This window comes from Oncorhynchus gorbuscha, linkage group LG22, assembly GCF_021184085.1.
Source record: "Oncorhynchus gorbuscha isolate QuinsamMale2020 ecotype Even-year linkage group LG22, OgorEven_v1.0, whole genome shotgun sequence".
Lineage (NCBI taxonomy): Eukaryota > Metazoa > Chordata > Actinopteri > Salmoniformes > Salmonidae > Oncorhynchus > Oncorhynchus gorbuscha.
This window is the reverse complement of record NC_060194.1, coordinates 15,658,536-15,678,253: the sequence shown is the minus strand read 5'-3', so window position 1 is coordinate 15,678,253 and position 19,718 is coordinate 15,658,536. Positions and strand designations below refer to the sequence as shown.

At 42.6% G+C, this 19,718-nt stretch overlaps 1 protein-coding gene across 3 annotated transcripts in view; it reads right to left on the bottom strand.

Annotated features, from left to right (window-relative positions):
* Positions 1-19,718, bottom strand: part of LOC124009399 (ephrin type-B receptor 1-like) — a 377,149-nt gene that overhangs the window by 43,566 nt on the left and 313,865 nt on the right. For all 3 annotated transcript variants that reach the window (XR_006834290.1, XR_006834291.1, XM_046321201.1), the window contains exon 7: positions 5,388-5,550. Coding sequence is in view for 1 of the 3 variants with exons in the window: in XM_046321201.1 (XP_046177157.1) it covers positions 5,388-5,550 (163 nt within the window). In the remaining 2 variants the exon portion in view is untranslated. The remainder of the gene's footprint in view (positions 1-5,387; positions 5,551-19,718) is intronic.

Below are 19,718 nucleotides of genomic sequence, written 5' to 3'. Positions count from 1 at the left end.
CTCAGACTGGTGAAAATTATGATTGGCTTGAGCAGAAATCAACTGTCTGAGTGCCAATCAGTCATGTAGGGCTGGGCGATATGGCCATATATTTTTTTTAACTTATGCTGATTTACATCTGTTCTGTTATATTTAATCAAATCTGACTAACCCAGTGCACTGCTTGCTATTAATTCTATCTGATTGTATTTGCATGTTTAGGTAAAAATACAAATAAGGTCCCCATTTGGAACACTGACAAGTAAAGACCATACATATATATAGTACCAGTCAAAAGTTTGGCCACACCTACTCATTCAAGGTCTTTTTAATTTAATTTTTATTTTTTACTATTTTCTAAAATGTAGAATAATAGTGAAGACATCAAAACTATAAAATAACACATATTTAGTAACCAAAAAAGTGTGAAACAAATCCAAATATATTTTATATTTGAGATTCTTCAAAGTAGCCACCCTTTGCCTTGAGGACAGATTTGCACACTCTTGGCATCCTCTCAACCAGCTTCATGAGGAATGCTTTTCCAGTGGTCTTTCCCTTCAATCTGTTGTCCAACTCATCCCAAACCATCTCAATTGGGTTGAGGTCGGGGGATTGTGGAGGCCAGGTCATCTGATGCAGCACTCCATCACTCTCCTCCTTGGCCAAATAGCCCTTACACAGCCTGGAGGTGTGTTTTGAGTCAATGTCCTGTTGAAAAACAAACGATAGTCATACTAAACGCAAACAAAATAGGATGGCGTATCGCTGCAGAATGCTGTGGTAGCCATGCTGAGTGTGCCTTGAATTCTAAATAAATCCCAGACAGTGTCACCGCCACACCATCACACCTCCTCCTCCATGCTTCATGGAGGGAACCACACATGCGGAGATCATCTGTTCACCTCCTCTTGGTCTCACAAAGACACAGCGATGGGAACCAAAAATCTCAAATTTGGACTCATCAGACCAAATGACAGATTTCCACCGGTCTAAAGTCCATTGCTCGTGATTCTTGGCCCAAACAAGTCTTCTTCTTAGTGTCCAATAGTAGTGGTTTCTTTGCAGCAATCCGACCATGAAGGCCTGGTTTGCAGTCTCCTCTGAACAGTTGATGTTGACATGTCTGTTACTTGAACTCTGTGAAGCATTTATTTGGGCTACAATCTGAGGTGTAGTTAACTCAACTGAACTTATCCTCCTCAGTACCGGTAACTCTGGTTCCACAAAAACCACAAATTAACTTTTCCTGTGGCGGTCCTGCTGAGAGGCAGTTTCATCATAGCGCTTGATAGTTTTTGCGACTGCACTTGAAGAAACTTTCAAAGTTCTTGAAATGTTCCCGGATTGGCTGACCTTCATGTCTTAAAGTAATGATGGACTTTTGTTTCTCTTTGCTTATTTGAGCTGTTCTTGCCATAATATGGCCTTGGTCTTTTACCAAATAGGGGTATCTTCTTACCTTGTCACAACACAACTGATTGGCTCAAACGCATTAAGAAGGAAAGTAATTCCACAAATGAACTTTTAACAAGGCACACCTGTTAATTGAAATGCATTCCAGGTGACAACCTCGTGAAGCTGGTTGAGAGAATGCCAAAGAGTGTGCAAAGCTGTCATCAAGGCAAAGGGTGGCAACTTTGAAGAATCTCAAATATACATTTTGTTTTGTTACATTGTTTTGGTTACTACATGATTCCATGTGTGTTATTTCATAGTTCTGATGTCTTTACTATTATTCTACAATGTAGAAAATAGTACAAATAAAGAAAAGCCCAGGAATGAGTAGGTGTGTCCAAATTTTTCACTGGTCCTGTATATCTACATTTTTTTCAAATGTTTTCTCTAAATAAGCATTGTTGTACATTTAAAGGTCAAATCCACTGCATTTCAAACAGTCAGCCAAATTCGAATGAATTCAGGGCTTGTGAAGTTATGCCTTCCACAACCATATGACCCACTAATAATTTAATAATTTGATCAAAAGACTGCCTCTGTCAGGTTTTCAAGTCTGTCTATGAAAATGCCCTTTTTTTCTGTTACAAATGTAACTAGAACCATGCATAATGTCCATTCACTAATGATGACTCACTTTTTGTAGCTACAGGTCTCATCAACAATCTCTCAAGCCCACGTGCTAGTGATTAGCCAACAAATCGTTATATTTCAAGTTTAGCCAACCCGGGATCTATTTGCTAGCGAAGGTTGAACAGTTGAATTGTCATGAACACACCCTTCTGTCCATCTTCAACACTTTGAAATGGAGGAGACGTGCATCTCCTCATTCATTACATGTGACTCAACGCCTTGATTCGGTCTTACGTGGAAACATTTTTGAAATTATGTTTTTTTACGTCGAATAAAAGTAGAGACACAGAGCTACAAAATGTTATATCATACACTGCAGTTGAGGAACATTGGGGAAGTTATTCTGCTTTGAAAGTTGATAAACGTGTAACCTCACGTTTGAGAAAATGGCCAATCATCTCCTCCTCATTGCACCAGTCAATCAAATAACTGAGTGAGTGGGGTGAGGAGACAACTGTGAGAGGCATGTGACAATGTGATGACAGACAGATATGAGGGATTGTCGACTGTGAGAGGAGGGGGAGAGGAGAGGAAAAAGAGAAGATTCAGAGAGAAGGATAGAGGAGGGCAGGAGGTAGAGAGGAATGTGATGAGACAAGTGGAGGGTGGGGTGAGACAAGTGGAGGGTGGGCTTGACACGGGGGAGAGGAGGTGGGGCAGGGCGAAGTGGGGAGGAGAGGGGAGGCAGACGCTACAGAGGGTAAGGGATTTAGGGGATGGGTCTACCAGGCTGACAGGTGTATAATCAACCAAGCTCTCAGTCTCACTTCAGAATCTGACGTGTGTCTATAAATGTCAAACATCAAAGGTTAAGTTTAGACATTCATTTAGAATGGTTAAGACAAGGGTTAAGGTTTGGGATAGGGTTAAAACCAAAACAAAGAAAGTTCTGGGATTGAACATGCGACCCTCGGAGCAGGAGCTTACGCCCATCCACAACGCTCTAGCAAACCGCAAGCCCTCTTGATGGTAATAGCCTTCATCGCTGCTCCTCGTGGATCCTAGTGGCTTGGACAGACGTCGAATTTAGCCTTGGATCTTGAGCGGCCTGGCTGGTACACTATATATACAAAAGTATGTGGACATCCTTTCAAATAAGTGGATTAGGCTATTTCAGCCAGACCTGTTGTTGACAGGTGTATAAAATGGAGCACACAGCCATGTAATCTCCATAGACAAACATTGGCAGTACAATGGCCTTGCTGAAGGGCTCAGTGACTTTCAACGTGGCACCGACGTAGGATGCCACCTTTCCAACAAATTCAGTTTGTCAAATTTCTGCCCTGCTTCAGCTTCCCCGGTCAACTGTAAGTGCTGTTATTGTGAAGTGGAAACGTCTAGGAGCAAAAACGGCCCAGCCACGAAGTTCACAGAAAGGAACCACCAAGTGCTGAGGCACGTAGTAAAAATCCTCTGTCCTCGGTTGCAACACTCACTACCGAGTTCCAAACTGCCTATGGAAGCAATGTCAGCACAAGAACTGTTCATCGAGAGCTTCATGAAATGGGTTTCCATGGCCAAGCAGCCACACACAAGCCTAAGATCACCATTCTCTATGCCAAGCTTTTGCTGGAGTGGTGAAAAGCTCACTGCCATTGGACTCTGGAGCAGTGGAAATGCGTTCTCTGGAGTGATGAAACATGCTTTACTATCTTACAATCTGACAAATCTAGGTTTGGCGGATGCCAGGAGAATGCTACCTGCCCCAATGGAAAGTGTCAACTGTAATGTTTGTCAGAGGAGGAATAATGGTTTGGGACTGTTTTCATGATTCTGGCTAGGCCCCTTCGTTCCAGTGAAGGGAAATCTTAACACTACAGTATACAATGACATTCTAGATGATTCTGTGCTTCCAACTTTGTGGCAACAGTTTGAGGGTGGACCTTTGCTGTTTTAGCATGGCAATGCCCCTGTGCATAGAGCGAGATCCATACATAAATGGTTTGTGGAGATCGGTGTGGAATAACTTGACTCTCCTGCACCGAGCCCTGACCTCAACCCCATCGAACACCTTTGGGATGAATTGGAACGCTGACTGCCCAACATCAGTGCCCAACCTCACTAATGCGCTTGTGGCTGAATGGAAGCAAGCCCCCGCAGCAATGTTCCAACATCCAGTGGAAAGCCTTCCCAGAAGAGTGGAGGTTGTTATAGCATCAAAGGGGGGGACCATCTCCAGATTAATGCCTATGATTTTGGAATGAGATGTACGACGAGCAGGTGTCCACATACTTTTGGTCATGTAGTGTATTAGAGTTTGTGTCAAGACTACTAAATCTGCTGCTGCAGATTAGAACAACACCTGCACTTATCCACCTCTGGACTATCTGACAGGGAGAAAGGGCTATGGGGAGGGATGGAGGGAGAGAGAGAGGAAAGCACAGAGGATCAGGGAGAGTTGTGGCATTTGCGATGTCAAGCGGAGACTTGCCCTTCGATGTGAATCATAGATAGATAAGAAGGTATGTTTAGTGTTTAACCTCCCCAGTGGTTAGGGTTAGGATTCTGAGAAGGTAAACTGATCCTAGACCTGTGCCTAAAAGGGCATCTTCTACCTGGAATATGTATCGAGTGTAAGAAGACAGGAGATGTGGCGTACACTCACGCACAAACACCTGGACCCATGCTCTCATACTGTCACCCCCCCCCCCCCCCCGCGTGCCAGTGTAGCAGGTGTTGCGCCCCCCTGAAAATCCAACCCTGGGTGGCAAATAATTAATCACATCAGCAACTAATCACAGCTAAGCATTCTGGGATAGCTCGTCAGCAACATACGGGCTCAATGAAGAACCAATTAGCTAAGCAGTCTGGATCAAGCAGTTACACACAGGAAAAGACAAAATGCTCAAAACCACCATTCTTAACTCCAATATATTATTCTTAACAATCTCATACACGATCGTTAAGACAGTGGGTATAGAAATACAATGTTCATCCAACATCCATAAACATGTTGTCACACAGCGATTAACAATCATATGATCCGATATCAAATTCCCAATCCTTCTTCCTCTCTGCTCTATATCCCCTCCTATTCTATGCGTCACTCTCTTTCTCTCTTACAGTTTCTCTCTCTCTCTCTCTCTCTCTCTCTCTCTCTCTCTCTCTCTCTCTCTCTCTCTCTCTCTCTCTCTCTCTTTCTCTCTTACAGTTTCTCTCTCTCTCTCTCTCTCTCTCTCTCTCTCTCTCTCTCTCTCTCTCTCTCTCTCTCTCTCTCTCTCTCTCTCAAACTCACAGACACGCACACAAACACACACACAGCAGCTACCCACCACCATCCACCATCTTCCCTCGCCTCCCCTCCTCCCCTTGGCCCTTACCATCTGTGAGGGTTTGGAAGCACATCTTGCCGCTGTATTTGCCAAAGCCAGCCACGGTCCTGGCCCGCACCTGCACGACGTAGACCATGCCCGCCCGGAGGCCCTCCACCCTGGCTGTGTTGGTCTCGCTGCGAACCACGGTGGAGTTGATCTCTGAATGGTCCTGGAGGAACAGAGGAGATGGGGATACCAGCTTAATGTTCCAGAGAGATAGAGCAGGCCATGTGTATAATCCAGGACTGGATACAGTGGGGGAGAGACAGAGAGGAAGAGACAAGGGGCCGTATGTCTCATGCAATGGCTTCATTCACCAGGAAATCTAGGCCGTACTGTATCAACCGTCAGAGTAGGACTACTGATTTTGGATCAGTATTGCTTTTTTAGGTCAAAATGAATAAGATCACATGGACAGGAATGTCCCGATCCTAGATCAGCACGCCTAATCTGAGATGCTTGATACAGTACACACGGACCAACATGAACCTTTTAAGGAAACCATTGTATCATCAAGGTGGCAGGTATCATAACACATCCAAAACCATTTGGCAGATTCCTCTCTTATCATGTGTGTCTCCCCTATGCTGCAGCAGTAGTCAGCAACCAGTAGTGTGTGACATTGGCTGCCTTTCCTACAACAGAGGTCACACCAGAATCTTTTTTTTTTAAATGTATTTTTTAATTAGCGCACAACCTGGACAGAAAGGAAAGAGAACTGAAACTCAGAGAAACCACTGCTTTGACGTGGTTAGTCAGAGTAACAAAAAGCAGAGAGGTTGAGAGACGAGGAATACAGGATGTGCCTTCGCTCTCCTTGTCCATGGAAACCTAAAGTTCAGATGAGTCATATGCCATTTTGATGCTGTAACAAGTCTATTCTCTAGCTGTTGTGGTTCTCTCGTTCTACCAGCGACTGGTTAGTTTGTTATTACGCCGCCCTTGACAGGCTTACATAACTGTTACCACCACAGATGGAAACTTTAGTGCCGAGGTTGAATGACAGTATGTATTGTTAGAGGGAGTGCTTTAGTGCTCACGCACACGCTCACACACGCGCGCACACACACACACACACACACATATATACACACACATATACACACACATACTGCCCATTAGGCCCATTAGTCTGAGTCACATTGTAAACTTGTTCCTGCTGTATTTACTGTTGGCCTCAGAAGTGTTTAGAAAGAGAGAGAGCAGAAGTGTTTAGAAAGAGAGAGAGAGAGAGAGAGAGAGAGAGAGAGAGAGAGAGAGAGAGAGAGAGAGAGAGAGAGAGAGAGAGAGAGAGAGAGAGAGAGAGAGAGAGAGCGAGAGTTTAATTAGTAAAGGAAGTGGTGAACATTGGCTCTCTCGTTCTGTGGCGTTTGAAGTGGCGCTCTGCTAATTATGTCAGAGGACTAATTCCGCCCACGGAAAGTGTTTGTTTTCACTTAATGGAACAAAGCAACGCTTACAAGTTCTTTTTTTGTTGTTGTAGAGAATTGTTTAGTGCGACATTTTCTTGTTCTGTTTTGTTTTATCTTTGCGTAAGGGTGAGGTCAAAGGATTAAAAAAAATCTAATGTTATGGTCAAAGTTTGGATTAAATGGATCAACAAAAGTGTATGAATCAATCCAATAAGACTTTTTAGACCCGGAAGGATGTATTTTACCGAACATAGCACAGTGGTAAATCTAAGTGCTGACGGAAGTGCTATAGGTCCAGGGGTTTGTCAGAAATATTTTAGCTATTCTCACAGCCTTTATTTTGAGCGCAATAGCTGGCGGTAGTGTGAAAGGGCTGGGTTTTAACAAGAAGCTTTTAACAAGAAGCGCTCTTTGGAAATGGGAAGGGATACAAGTTGAATGGAGTGTGCACTGCGGGTTGGCCTATGTGAATTGTGAATAATGCAAAAGCTTGTCTGCAAAAGCCTCACAAGTACACCATTTAGAAACCTTGTAGGGAGGCTCCTGGCAAATAATTGGCCACGATGAGAAAGACACCAAACGCATTGCTGTTGAACCAGCTTTCATTGTAGTAGGGTAAGGCCAGCCTCCTATGAAGGCTTATTTTTTTAATCAAACAAAACGGAAAACGAGCAATTGTTACAGGAAATTAACTGAAACATTTTACTGCTGCCAAACTTGATATTTTAATAAACGTTTGATGATCAACATTGATTTCAAAGTGGTCTCACGAGCCAAACCCTTTTATCGATAGTCTTGACTACTTGGCGAAGGCCTTGGGCATGACAAAAAATTGCCTTCATTGAAAGGAGGGGGGCTACATTTGGTTTTTAATCAAACAAAACAATATTTTTTTGGTATGTTCCTAAATACAAGGTTTATGGGCACTAAAAGCACATCTCTCTTGTCCATTGTTCATTGTGCATATGGGCACTGTGCATCATCGATGGATTGGCTACGCTTCCATTGTAATAACCTATGCTAAGCTAAGACCAGCTTTCGGTTGGCCTTAAATACCCCCACCAGCACATACTAAAGGTTTTTAAGGACACACCTCAGATATTGCCACCTGTCCCACCTCAGTGCAAGTGAGCTCACACATCAACAACAAGATACACAACTAATTCTAGTAGAGCTAAAATTCATCGAAGGAACATTAGATAAAGCCACTTAAACATTTTCAAAATTGCACTGATAAACAATCGGGAATTGTAGCCTACTCATCTCCAAGCGCCCAAGCTAACTGGCTAAATTTGGCTAGCTTGCTAACTAGCTACTTTACATTTACATTTACATTTAAGTCATTTAGCAGACGCTCTTATCCAGAGCGACTTACAACTTCCAGGCATAACTAGCTACTTCCTCACTCTGACCATTTCACTCCCCCTAGCAGAGCTGGTTAGGCTATTTCCATGTTATCTAGAGTGTTTCTGACTAATTATTACTTTTTTTCCTATGTTTACTGACACCGGTCAAATTCAGCAGGTGTTGCTATAATAATAATATAATATATGCCATTTAGCAGACGCTTTTATCCAAAGCGACTTACAGTTATGTGTGCATACATTCAACGTATGGGTGGTCCCGGGGATCGAACCCACTACCCTGGTGTTACAAGCGCCATGCTCTACCAACTGAGCTACAGAAGTCTGCACTCTGGCACACTCAGATGAGGTTGCTCTGAAATCAGAGTAGATCGGCAGAGTGAATTTGAGAACGCAAGAGATATGCTAACTGTATAGCAGTCGTTCAAGTTTATACTAGTTAACCAAATGACACCTTTCATCTCTAGCTGTGTATAGCCACAAAAAAATGATACGAGGGGAAATAGTCAGTCACTTATCCACTCCGTTTTGGTCCAGAATATTGAGTCATGGAAACTGAAACAGTGCTTTCTGAATGGAGGCAGCAAACGATGTACCAGGACAGCTGTGATTTACAACTAATATGTTTTGGACTCCCAAGAAATGTATTGGTGAATTATAATAAACATGCATTGAACTGCATCCATCTATTCTGCCGACAATGCCTTAGTGTACATCATGGAACGTTGAGTCAAATGGAATACATTTTTTAAAACCTCTTATGAAGTAGATTTTGTAGCATAACCTGGGAATTTTATATTTTTTTATATTATGATTGTCTGTTTGTTTCATAACTGCAAAGTAGTTCAAACACTGTCAGTTCCACTTTAAACTGCAGGTCACTGGTTACTTTGTGTGCTAAACATGACATGTTTTTTTGCAATGGGAAGTAATAGTTGTACATTTCGATTGGGAAATGCTTAATTGTTTTTTTTCTTCGTATTCTTGGGATTGGGACCTACTGGCTTATTATGTCGGAGTTTATGGACTGCTTATCCTTTAACATCATGCTGTGTGTGACTGCTGTCTTTCCATCGGACCTATGCAGGGCTGTAGTGTTGCCTGGAGAAGTGGGCATAGTCTAATTTTGCCCAAAACTACCCAATGTTACCCAATGGCCCACCCAGTGAAGGAGAGGCACCCTTTGTGAAACCTTTGTGAAAAATTCTATGTTTTCCTGTAGATTTTTCAGATTTTCACGTTCAAAATCATAATCTTTTTTATAGAAAAAATACAAAAATGTGATGGTCTAAGTCCACAACAATGCTTAATCCACATCAATCTGATCAGGGGGCCTGTCAGGACCTGGCCCCACAGTGGGTGGGCCTGTGTCCACCCAGGCCCATCCATGTCTATGCCCCTGATGCAAACAGGGCATAATAACAATTGCGCATCATAAATAGCCTACTAACCAACGTACTGAACTTGACTTAGTTAGCATTTACTGGTAGATATCACAAGTTGAAACGTCTTTCCTACCCTACCGGCTCCTGGTGTCATAATTCTGTGAGCTGCTCCATGCTAAAACCAGCTGAGAGCTGCTCACTCTTGCTGCCTGCTGCTGATTTCCCACTGAAACTAGGCTGTGTGCGGCGCGCAGGTGAATATATTTCACATGCTTTGTCTTTGTGTAGGCTACTTTGTGCATGATTTCTCTATTGTGCGACGTAATTGATAAGTCGTACACCTCCACTACACTACTTTGATACGCATCAGTAGGGATTAGGAAGTGAGTATACGCAATGCCCACTGAAAATAAAGTGGGTACACGGTTTATACCTGCATATACCTTCCTCTACACCCCTGACCCTTTGTGTTTCACAATAAGTGCACTCTCCTACATGAGTGCGCTGGTATTACGGCTGCTGTCCTTTCAGACCTGTCACACACTGAAGGACTAGGTCCAAAAGGTTTGCCACTGCAGCAAACATGTCTACAATAGATATAAAGGCTCATAAGATATTCATGTTTCAAGAAAGGAGTGTATATATTTGGCCCGGCAAAACGGTTTTATGTGCTGACTGAGTGGAAGCTGATAATGATGAGGAAATTAGGAGTCCTCGCTGTCCGAGACCGAGTCAAGACCTAGTACAAACGTATCCAACACTGAGAACAAGACACTCAATATGAGACTGATCTCGAGTACTACAACATTGCTCATCACCGAGCAAAACCTATAAACATTCGAAGTACGAGTCAAAAGTTTGGACACACCTACTCATTCAACGTTTTTTATTTTTTATTTTTGACTATTTTCTACATTGTAGAATAATAATGAAGACATCAAAACTATCGAATAACACATATGGAATCATGTAGTAACCAAAAAAGTGTTAAACAAATTCTTCAAAGTAGCCACCCTTTGCCTTGATGACAGCTTTGCACACTCTTGGCATTATCTCAAATCAAATCAAAGTTTATTTGTCACGTGCGCCGAATACAACAGGTGTAGACCTTACAGTGAAATGCTTACTTACAGGCTCTAACCAATAGTGCAAAAAAGGTATTTGAGATTTGAGATTTTTTGTTCTCATGACCTCCACATGTGTGGTTCCCTCCGTGAAACATGGAGGAGGAGGTGTGATGGTGTTGGGGTGCTTTAATGGTGACACTGTCTGTGATTTATTTAGAATTCAAAGCAACTTAACCAGCATGGCTACCACAGCATTCTGCAGCGATACAATTGCCCAACACACCTCCAGGCTGTGTAAGGGCTATTTGACCAAGAAGGAGAGTGATGGAGTGCTGCATCAGATTACCTGGCCTCCACAATCACCTGACCTAGGTTAGTGTGCAAAGCTGTCCTCAAGGCAAAGGGTGAAGAATTTGAAGAATCTCAAAATATATTTCGATTTGTTTAACACTTTTTTGGTTACTACATTATTTTATGTGTTATTTGACAATTTTGATGTCTTCACTAATCTTCTACAATTTAGAAAATAGTAAAAATAAAGAAAAACCCTTGAATGAGTGTGTACAGACTTTTGCCTGGTACTGATAAAAAAGGAGAAGAGAGCAAAGAGAACCACAGAGAAGAGAAGAGAACCGAATAGAGGCAGAGGCAGAGGCCCGTATGCGCTCCACACCGACATCGTTACCCAATCCAATCAGTGTAATTAGATCACGGAGGAAGCTCCGTCATTGGCCGGATGAGGTAAACACTGCTATGAAATTTGGCCGAAACATAATGATCTCTCCAATCACATTAGTCTTTATTGAACACTCACTCCTGTGATGAAGACGAATGTTAGCTTGTGCCCTAATAGGAAAATGCTACTCCTGAATTTAATCCCATAAGAGTAAAGAGACGAAAACAGGATATTAGCAATAACAATGAGTTATATCATTGGATAATTAGATTTGTGGTATTTATATGATTATTGGTAATGCACCATGATGATGAATAGTCACATACATTCCTAGAATTAGCCACAGAGTGTCTGCATGACCTATTGTATAGTCACACTGTGTAAAAGTGCTATTGCACTTCAATTATGGTGTGATCTAATTTGATAAATGTCCAAAAATAGACAGCTCGTGTAAAGGGAAGCCAGGCAACCACATTAGAGTATTGGGACAGCACTCTCATATTCATAAGCAAGGCCATGGTTGGATGAGCATTGACCACCTACGGTTAGGATTGGCCCACTCCTGCTGTCAGTCAAACAGAGTCTCCTAGGACCACACCCCCCACCCACTGCTTGATTTTGAGAGACGGTTGGGGGAGCAGATTAGAATCATTATCACATATATTCGCCAAGTACATTTACACATACCCAGAATTTGCCTTAAGTAAGGTGCTGCCAGCAATAGACAATATACAAACAGAATACAGACAAGTACTCCCAGAATACACAATATCAAAACAGGAACCATAAAACATAAGTGTATAGGCTGATTACAGTGGGAATATACCACTTACAGAGGGGATATATATACAGTGCCTTCAGATAGTATTCACACACACCCCTTGACTTTTTCCACATTTTGTTATGTTACAAAGTGGGATTAAAATTGATTTTATCGTCACTTTTGTTGACGATCTACACAGAATATTCTATAATGTCAAAGTGGAAGAAATGTTAAACATTTTTGTATTGATTCATGGAAAATAAAACACAAATTTTTCTTGATTGGATAATTATTCAAACCCCTGAAGCAATACATGCTAGAATCACCTTCGGCAGCGATTACAGCTGTGAGTCTTTCGGGGTAAGTCACTAAGAGCTCTATGAGCCTGATGGCCGGTTGATGAGGTCCACAGCATGGGGGATGAAACTGTTCAGGATGCGGGCGGTTTTGGTAATGATTCACCTCAACCGTCTGCCAGAGCGGAGTCTTTAAAAGATGGGGTGTCCGGGGTGGGTAGGGTCAGCGATGATCTGACTTGCAAGCTTCCTTGTCCTGGAGGCGTGCAGGTCCTTGATGGAGGGCAGGTGACAGCCGATGACCTTCTCCGCCAACTGGATGGCCGATGGGGAACCATCCCTGGAGAGACCGCCAACAGGCAGTGGCCCTTTCATGCTGTCAGTCAAATGGGGATTATATTTCACACACACACACATACATCTACATCTGCCATACTTAAAGTGAAGTAGCAGGTGGCGGGACAGCAGCTTGACAACAGCCAATGAAAGGCTTTGCCATGAGAGGCTGACCACCGTGAATGGCCCTCACATGCTGTCAGTCAAATGCGGATTAGAGGAGACGCACCCTAACATGCTATATAAAGACAGAGCAGCAGGTGGGAGGGCAGATGGGAGGGCAGCCAATGGTGAGGCTGGCCAGCAGTGACAGACAGGGAACACTGCATGTCGTCTGGTCTCTGTAGTGTCCTCTTGGCTGAAGGCTGTAGTTCCCTTGGCAGTGTTTTCCCCCCAACTAACACTAATAAGAAGGCGGTCCTCCTCTCCTCAAGCCTTAAACAATTTGGCTTGAATTTGTTTCAATACACCATTTTGATGTCTGCTGTCACGGTTGATGATTTCAGCCTTTGTGCACTGCCTTATAATGAAACAATACAAGGGGAATCTATGCCTTATAGAGTGTCAGAGCAATAGAACTGCAGTGGACTGCACCAGTACGTTTACATACACTCCAATGGACAGAACAATCCCAACCCCCGAAGTGAATCTCTACTACTGCTGCCTACTACCAGATAAGCTGAGCCAGCTTCTGGTGCTTGTTTTAAGCTATGGACCATGGCATACGTGTGTGTGTGTGTGTGTAGAAGATTCTGAATTAGAGACCCCCACCCTGGTGGCATGTGATCTCCTCACAAAGGACAGTATGGTCACCTGGCAGAGAGGCAGACCTGGTGTGGGACCATGTGTCCACTTCACACATCAAGCACAAATACAGACACACACACACACACGAGCCACCCCCACATACTAACTACATGGTTAACGATACTTAGAAGGTATAGCATTGGTAATGGAGGGGGGGACATCATTTCCTTTACAACAAAAACGTATGTTCCTAGAGATACTATATACATATTTATTCTTTGTAATGCTACTGACGTGAATGAAAAGTATAAGGAAAAATACCATATCAATAAGCAAATTCATTCCTTGAGGCACCATCCCTTACATTACTAGACCATAAGCAAGTAATTACCACGTTCATTATGAATTCAAATAACCCTCTGGAAGCTTATATTAAAGGGCATTTTAAATCATATTAAGTATCTGCATTATTACATATAGTAAATACAATTTTAAAACAGCCTAACTTCTAGTCCTTTAAAAAAATAAATCCCGTTAGCATAGCATAATGGTACTGTACACGTTATTGTACTTTTCTTGACCTACTGTTAAAAAAGTTGTACTATGCTTGCTATATCCTTTCAACCATTCCACTGCCTTCATTTAAGATAAGCCACTTACACTGCATATTGACTGTGGGAGAGTGGATGTACAGCTGCTTTCACACGCCCACTATAAAGACACAAGCAAATGCCCCTCTTGAAAGGGAAACCATGCCTTAGATCACAGTATTGCTAGCTAACCATTAGCAGCATGCTACACTTATATCACTTAGTGTAGCCTACATGCAAGCACACACACTTACAAATGCATGGCAAACATGTAGACCAACACGCATATGCTCAAACATAAACACACACACACACACACACACACACACACACACACACACACACACGCACGCACGCACGCACTCAAACATACAACACACACACACACACACACACACACACACACACACACACACACACACACACACACACACACACACACACACACACACACACACACACACACACACACACACACACACACACACACACACACACACACACACACACACACACACACACACACATCACTCACTGGGGGAGCTCAAAGCTCTGCACAACTCTCTCAGGATTGGTGAAAATATAAAATATAAGGTAAATAGAAAACATCTTTATCTAGAAAATAAATGAAAGGTGGGGATTTAGGAGGAACAACAATGGGCAACCTTGACTCGTTTAGTTTGTTTTTCCTCCTTTTCTTTCTGACATCAGCAAACACTCTGAGGGCTTAGCTCTCTACGTCTCTACAGCTCACCTGAGGATACTGTCTGGGCTCAGAAGAGCTGGGTGGGGCACAGACAAAAGGCATAGAGAGAAGAGAAGAGGTGAGAGCTGCTGAAAGAGAGAGAGAAGAAAGAAATACAAAAAAAGTCTGAAAGGGAAAAATGTAATACACAGCGAAGGGAGCCAGGGACTTGAATCAAAATCCATCTTTTCAAAAGTTCCCATTATAAATCATGACATGTCTGTGTGCATACTGAGCTGGGATAATACTAGAAGATTTCACTGAAGGCCAACTGAGAGACTAAATTAATGATATTAACTTGGTATTTCTTTTGACAACTCACTGATTGTGCATTGAGTGCAGTGGGAATTACAGTGGGCAAGATTGACAACTTTGCACACACACACACACACACACACACACACACACACACACACACACACACACACACACACACACACACACACACACACACACACACAACAAACACACACACACACACACACACACACACACACACACACACACACACACACACACACACACACACACACACACACACACACACACACACACACGGAAAGTATTCAGGCCCCTTCCCCCTTTCAACATTGTGTTACGTTCCAGCCTTATTCTAACCTGTTTTTCCTTTGTTATTATGGGATGCTGTGTGTAGATTGATGAGGAATCATTTTAGAACAAGGTTGTAACGTAAGTAAATGTGGAAAAAGTCAAGGGCTCTGAATACTTTCGGAATGCACTGTGCACACAGACACACACAACTCAGTAACCTGGTAACCTGAGCCAGTTTAAGAGTGTCCCTGCTCTTCACTCTAGTCTTAATAGAGGCCCTGACCTTCGCTACTCCAATTTAGTTCCTACCGCCCCAAACTTTAGGAGAAGAAAAAGAAGAAAAGAGCGAGAAATGAAAGAGAGGGGATGAGATTCCACTTTTTCTGTAAAGACTTTTAATTCATTTCTACTTGCTTGCCAAACTACACGATTCCAGGACCACTTACTCTGGAGTGAGAGGGGGATAGTGGCCTGTTTGGTGGAAAGCCTAAAGACTTTCGAGCACCGGATACCTCTTTTCAGTTCCCCTTCTCCTAATTGTCTCTTTGTGTCCCAATTCCTCCTCTCCTCTCTCACAAACAGCTGGACTAGACCGAGGCATGTTTACAACACGGGAGATCGTGGGTTCAATGTCTGTATGGGATCTCTTAAACTTGTACAATGGACACTTTGGTGTCCTTTCGATTTGGTCAATGAGAACTTTGGTGTCCTTCCAACAAAAAAAGTGAAACTATGAACTCCACTATTACTATAGTAAAACAACACATTACTGTATAACCGATCTGTGTGGGAAGACGACGTGCATATGACTTACGTTGTGAAGTTCTTCTCTCCCCTGCGTTTGAAGACGAGCTGACTGTGCAACTAGCGTAGCTCGAAAGTCCATTGAAACAATCATCCACCGCTCCATAACTGCATGACACATAAAATACTAATATCACCGGCTCATAAAGAGATGATCTGAGAGACCAGGAGGGACGGCCCATGAGGCCATTTTGATAAATTCGATCAAAAACCCCAGGTTTTAATGGCTGCATTATCTAGGCTATAAGTTTCTTGCGGTGCGAGCAAGACAGCGAGAGCGGCCATGTGCAGGGGAGTGTGTTATAGACACAAAGCCAGTAGCTAGACACCCCTTTGTAATTGGTTTTTATCTCTAAAGGGCCACATCATCACTTTACGACTGTACAGAAGTCCCTCCTGCTATAGCAGGCTTATATCCCTCCTCACCTCTCCACCTGATAGCTGATGTGTGGTGAGCATTCTGGCTCAAAAATGGTGGGTGCTACACATTGATGGTGAATGAGATGAGTTTACCCCTACTATCGAAAGAGCTTTGAGTACCTCTGTTGCTATAAAAGCGCTATATAACTCCAATCAATTATTATTATTATTATTATTATTATTTAGAGAATTCATAGTGGAGTAAGTGGAAGTTACGCAGAATTGCATGGATTTCGCCATTGAGATTACGTCAAGTTTACCTTGGGGATAATCATAGTCAATCTCTATGGCTCAGGGTATTTAAGTGGCGGGGTCGCTATACATTCAGATGTCAATGAAACATGCACAGTTATTGATGTGCAGTAGAAAACTACTCACACGCCAAATTCTAATTCACACTCGCACGCATGCATTCAGATGCACGCACTCACGCTCACACACACACACACACACACACACACACACACACACACACACACACACACACACACACACACACACACACACACACACACACACACACACACACACACACACACACACACACACACACACACACACACACACACACACACACACACACACACACACACACGTTATGTTTTTCTATCCTCGTGGGGACCAAAAATGTATTTCCGTTCAACATCTTATTTTCCCTAACCCCTAACCTTTAGTCCTGGCATTTAGAGTTTGAGCAGAATAGAATCACCTGTTGCACAGCGAGAGACAGCTCCTCATAGCAGGTTGATGCATGGAATGAAATAAGTGTTCCTATAAGCCTATGCTGCGGAACATTTCTATTGGCTATGCTATGCAATTGCGTGAGAAAACAGAGTTTTGATGGCCTCTATTAAAAAGAGGAGGATCCCATCAGATTTCTATAGGCTAAGCCTACTATACAGTGCCTTGCGAAAGTATTCGGCTCCCTTGAACTTTGCGACCTTTTGCCACATTTCAGGCTTCAAACATAAAGATATAAAACTGTATTGTTTTGTGAAGAATCTACAACAAGTGGAACACAATCATGAAGTGCAACGACATTTATTGGATATTTCAAACTTTTTCAACAAAAAATTTGGCGTGCAAAATTATTCAGCCCCCTTAAGTTAGTACTTTGTAGCGCCACCGTTTGCTGTGATTACAGCTGTAAGTCGCTTGGGGTATGTCTCTATCAGTTTTGCACATCGAGAGACTGAAATTTCTTCCCATTCTTCCCAAAACAGCTCGAGCTCAGTGAGGTTGGATGGAGAGCATTTGTGAACAGCAGTTTTCAGTTCTTTTCACAGCTTCTCAATTGGATTCAGGTCTGGACTTTGACTTGGCCATTCTAACACCTGGATATGTTTATTTTTGAACCATTCCATTGTAGATTTTGCTTTGTGTTTTGGATCATTGTCTTGTTGGAAGACAAATCTCTGTCCCAGTCTCAGGTCTTTTGCAGACTCCATCAGGTTTTCTTCCAGAATGGTCCTGTATTTGGCTCCATCTTCCCATCAATTTTAACCATCTTCCCTGTCCCTGCTGAAGAAAAGCAGGCCCAAACCATGATGCTGCCACCACCATGTTTGACAGTGGGGATGGTGTGTTCAGGGTGTTGCTTTTACGCCAAACATAACGTTTTGCATTGTTGCTAAAAAGTTCAATTTTGGTTTCATCTGACCAGAGCACCTTCTTCCACATGTTTGGTGTGTCTCCGAGGTGGCTTGTGGCAATCTTTAAACAACACTTTTTATGGATATCTTTAAGAAATGGCTTTCTTCTTGCCACTCTTCCATAAAGGCCAGATTTGTGCAATATACGACTGATTGTTGTCCTATGGACAGAGTCTCCCACCTCAGCTGTAGATCTCTGCAGTTCACCCAGAGTGATCATGGGCCTCTTGGCTGCATCACTGATCATTCTTCTCCTTGTATGAGCTGAAAGTTTAGAAGGACGGTGTAACGGCGTTCGTTTGTTGAAGGAGAGTCGGACCAAAATGCAGCGTGGTTGTTAATAACTTATACAAATACAAAACAACAAACGGAACGTGAAAACCTATACAGCCTGTCTGGTGAACAACTACACAAGAGACAGGAACAATCACCAACGAAATACACAGTGAAACCCAGGCTACCTAAATATGGTTCCCAATCAGAGACAACGAGAATCACCTGACTCTGATTGAGAACCGCCTCATGCAGCCAAGCCTATGCTACACCCCTACTCAGCCGCAATCCCAATACCTACAAAACCCCAATACGAAACACAACATATAAACCCATGTCACACCCTGGCCTGACCAAATATATAACGAAAACACAAAACACTATGACCAAGGCGTGACAGACGGCCAGTTCTTGGTAGATTTGCAGTGGTCTGATACTCCTTCCATTTCAATATTATCAGCTTGCACAGTGCTCCTTGGGATGTTTAAAGCTTGGGAAATCTTTTTGTATCCAAATACGGCTTTAAACTTCTTCACAACAGTATCTCGGACCTGCCTGGTGTGTTCCTTGTTCTTCATGATGCTCTCTGCGCTTTTAACGGACCTCTGAGACTATCACAGTGCAGGTGCATTTATATGGAGACTTGATTACACACAGGTGGATTGTATTTATCATCATTAGTCATTTAGGTCAACATTGGATCATTCAGAGATCCTCACTGAACTTCTGGAGAAAGTTTGCTGCACTGAAAAGTAAAGGGGCTGAATAATTTTGCACGCCCAATTTTTCAGTTTTTTGATTTGTTAAAAAAGTTAGAAATATCCAATAAATGTCGTTCCACTTCATGATTGTGTCGCACTTTTTGTTGATTCTTCACAAAAATATACAGTTTTATATCTTTATGTTTGAAGCGTGAAATGTGGCAAAAGGTCGCAAAGTTCAAGGGGGCTGAATACTTTCGCAAGGCACTGTATATTTACATCACAGCTTTCCCAATATTTAGCACATTGCTTTCCTTTACAAAGAGGAGTAGCCTACCTGACTGGCATGAAAATGAACCAAGGGAAAAGCGTCCTCCATTCGCTACTTTCATAGATGATATGTATTTTTCCCCCTGCCCCTGTTCTGACATGAACATGATATTATTCTAAATCAAACTAATTTCACACATATATTATTTAATATATATAAAGACAAGATTAAATTAAGAAAGGGTCTGAAAATGTATTTAATGTGATATTTCAGTGTTTTATTT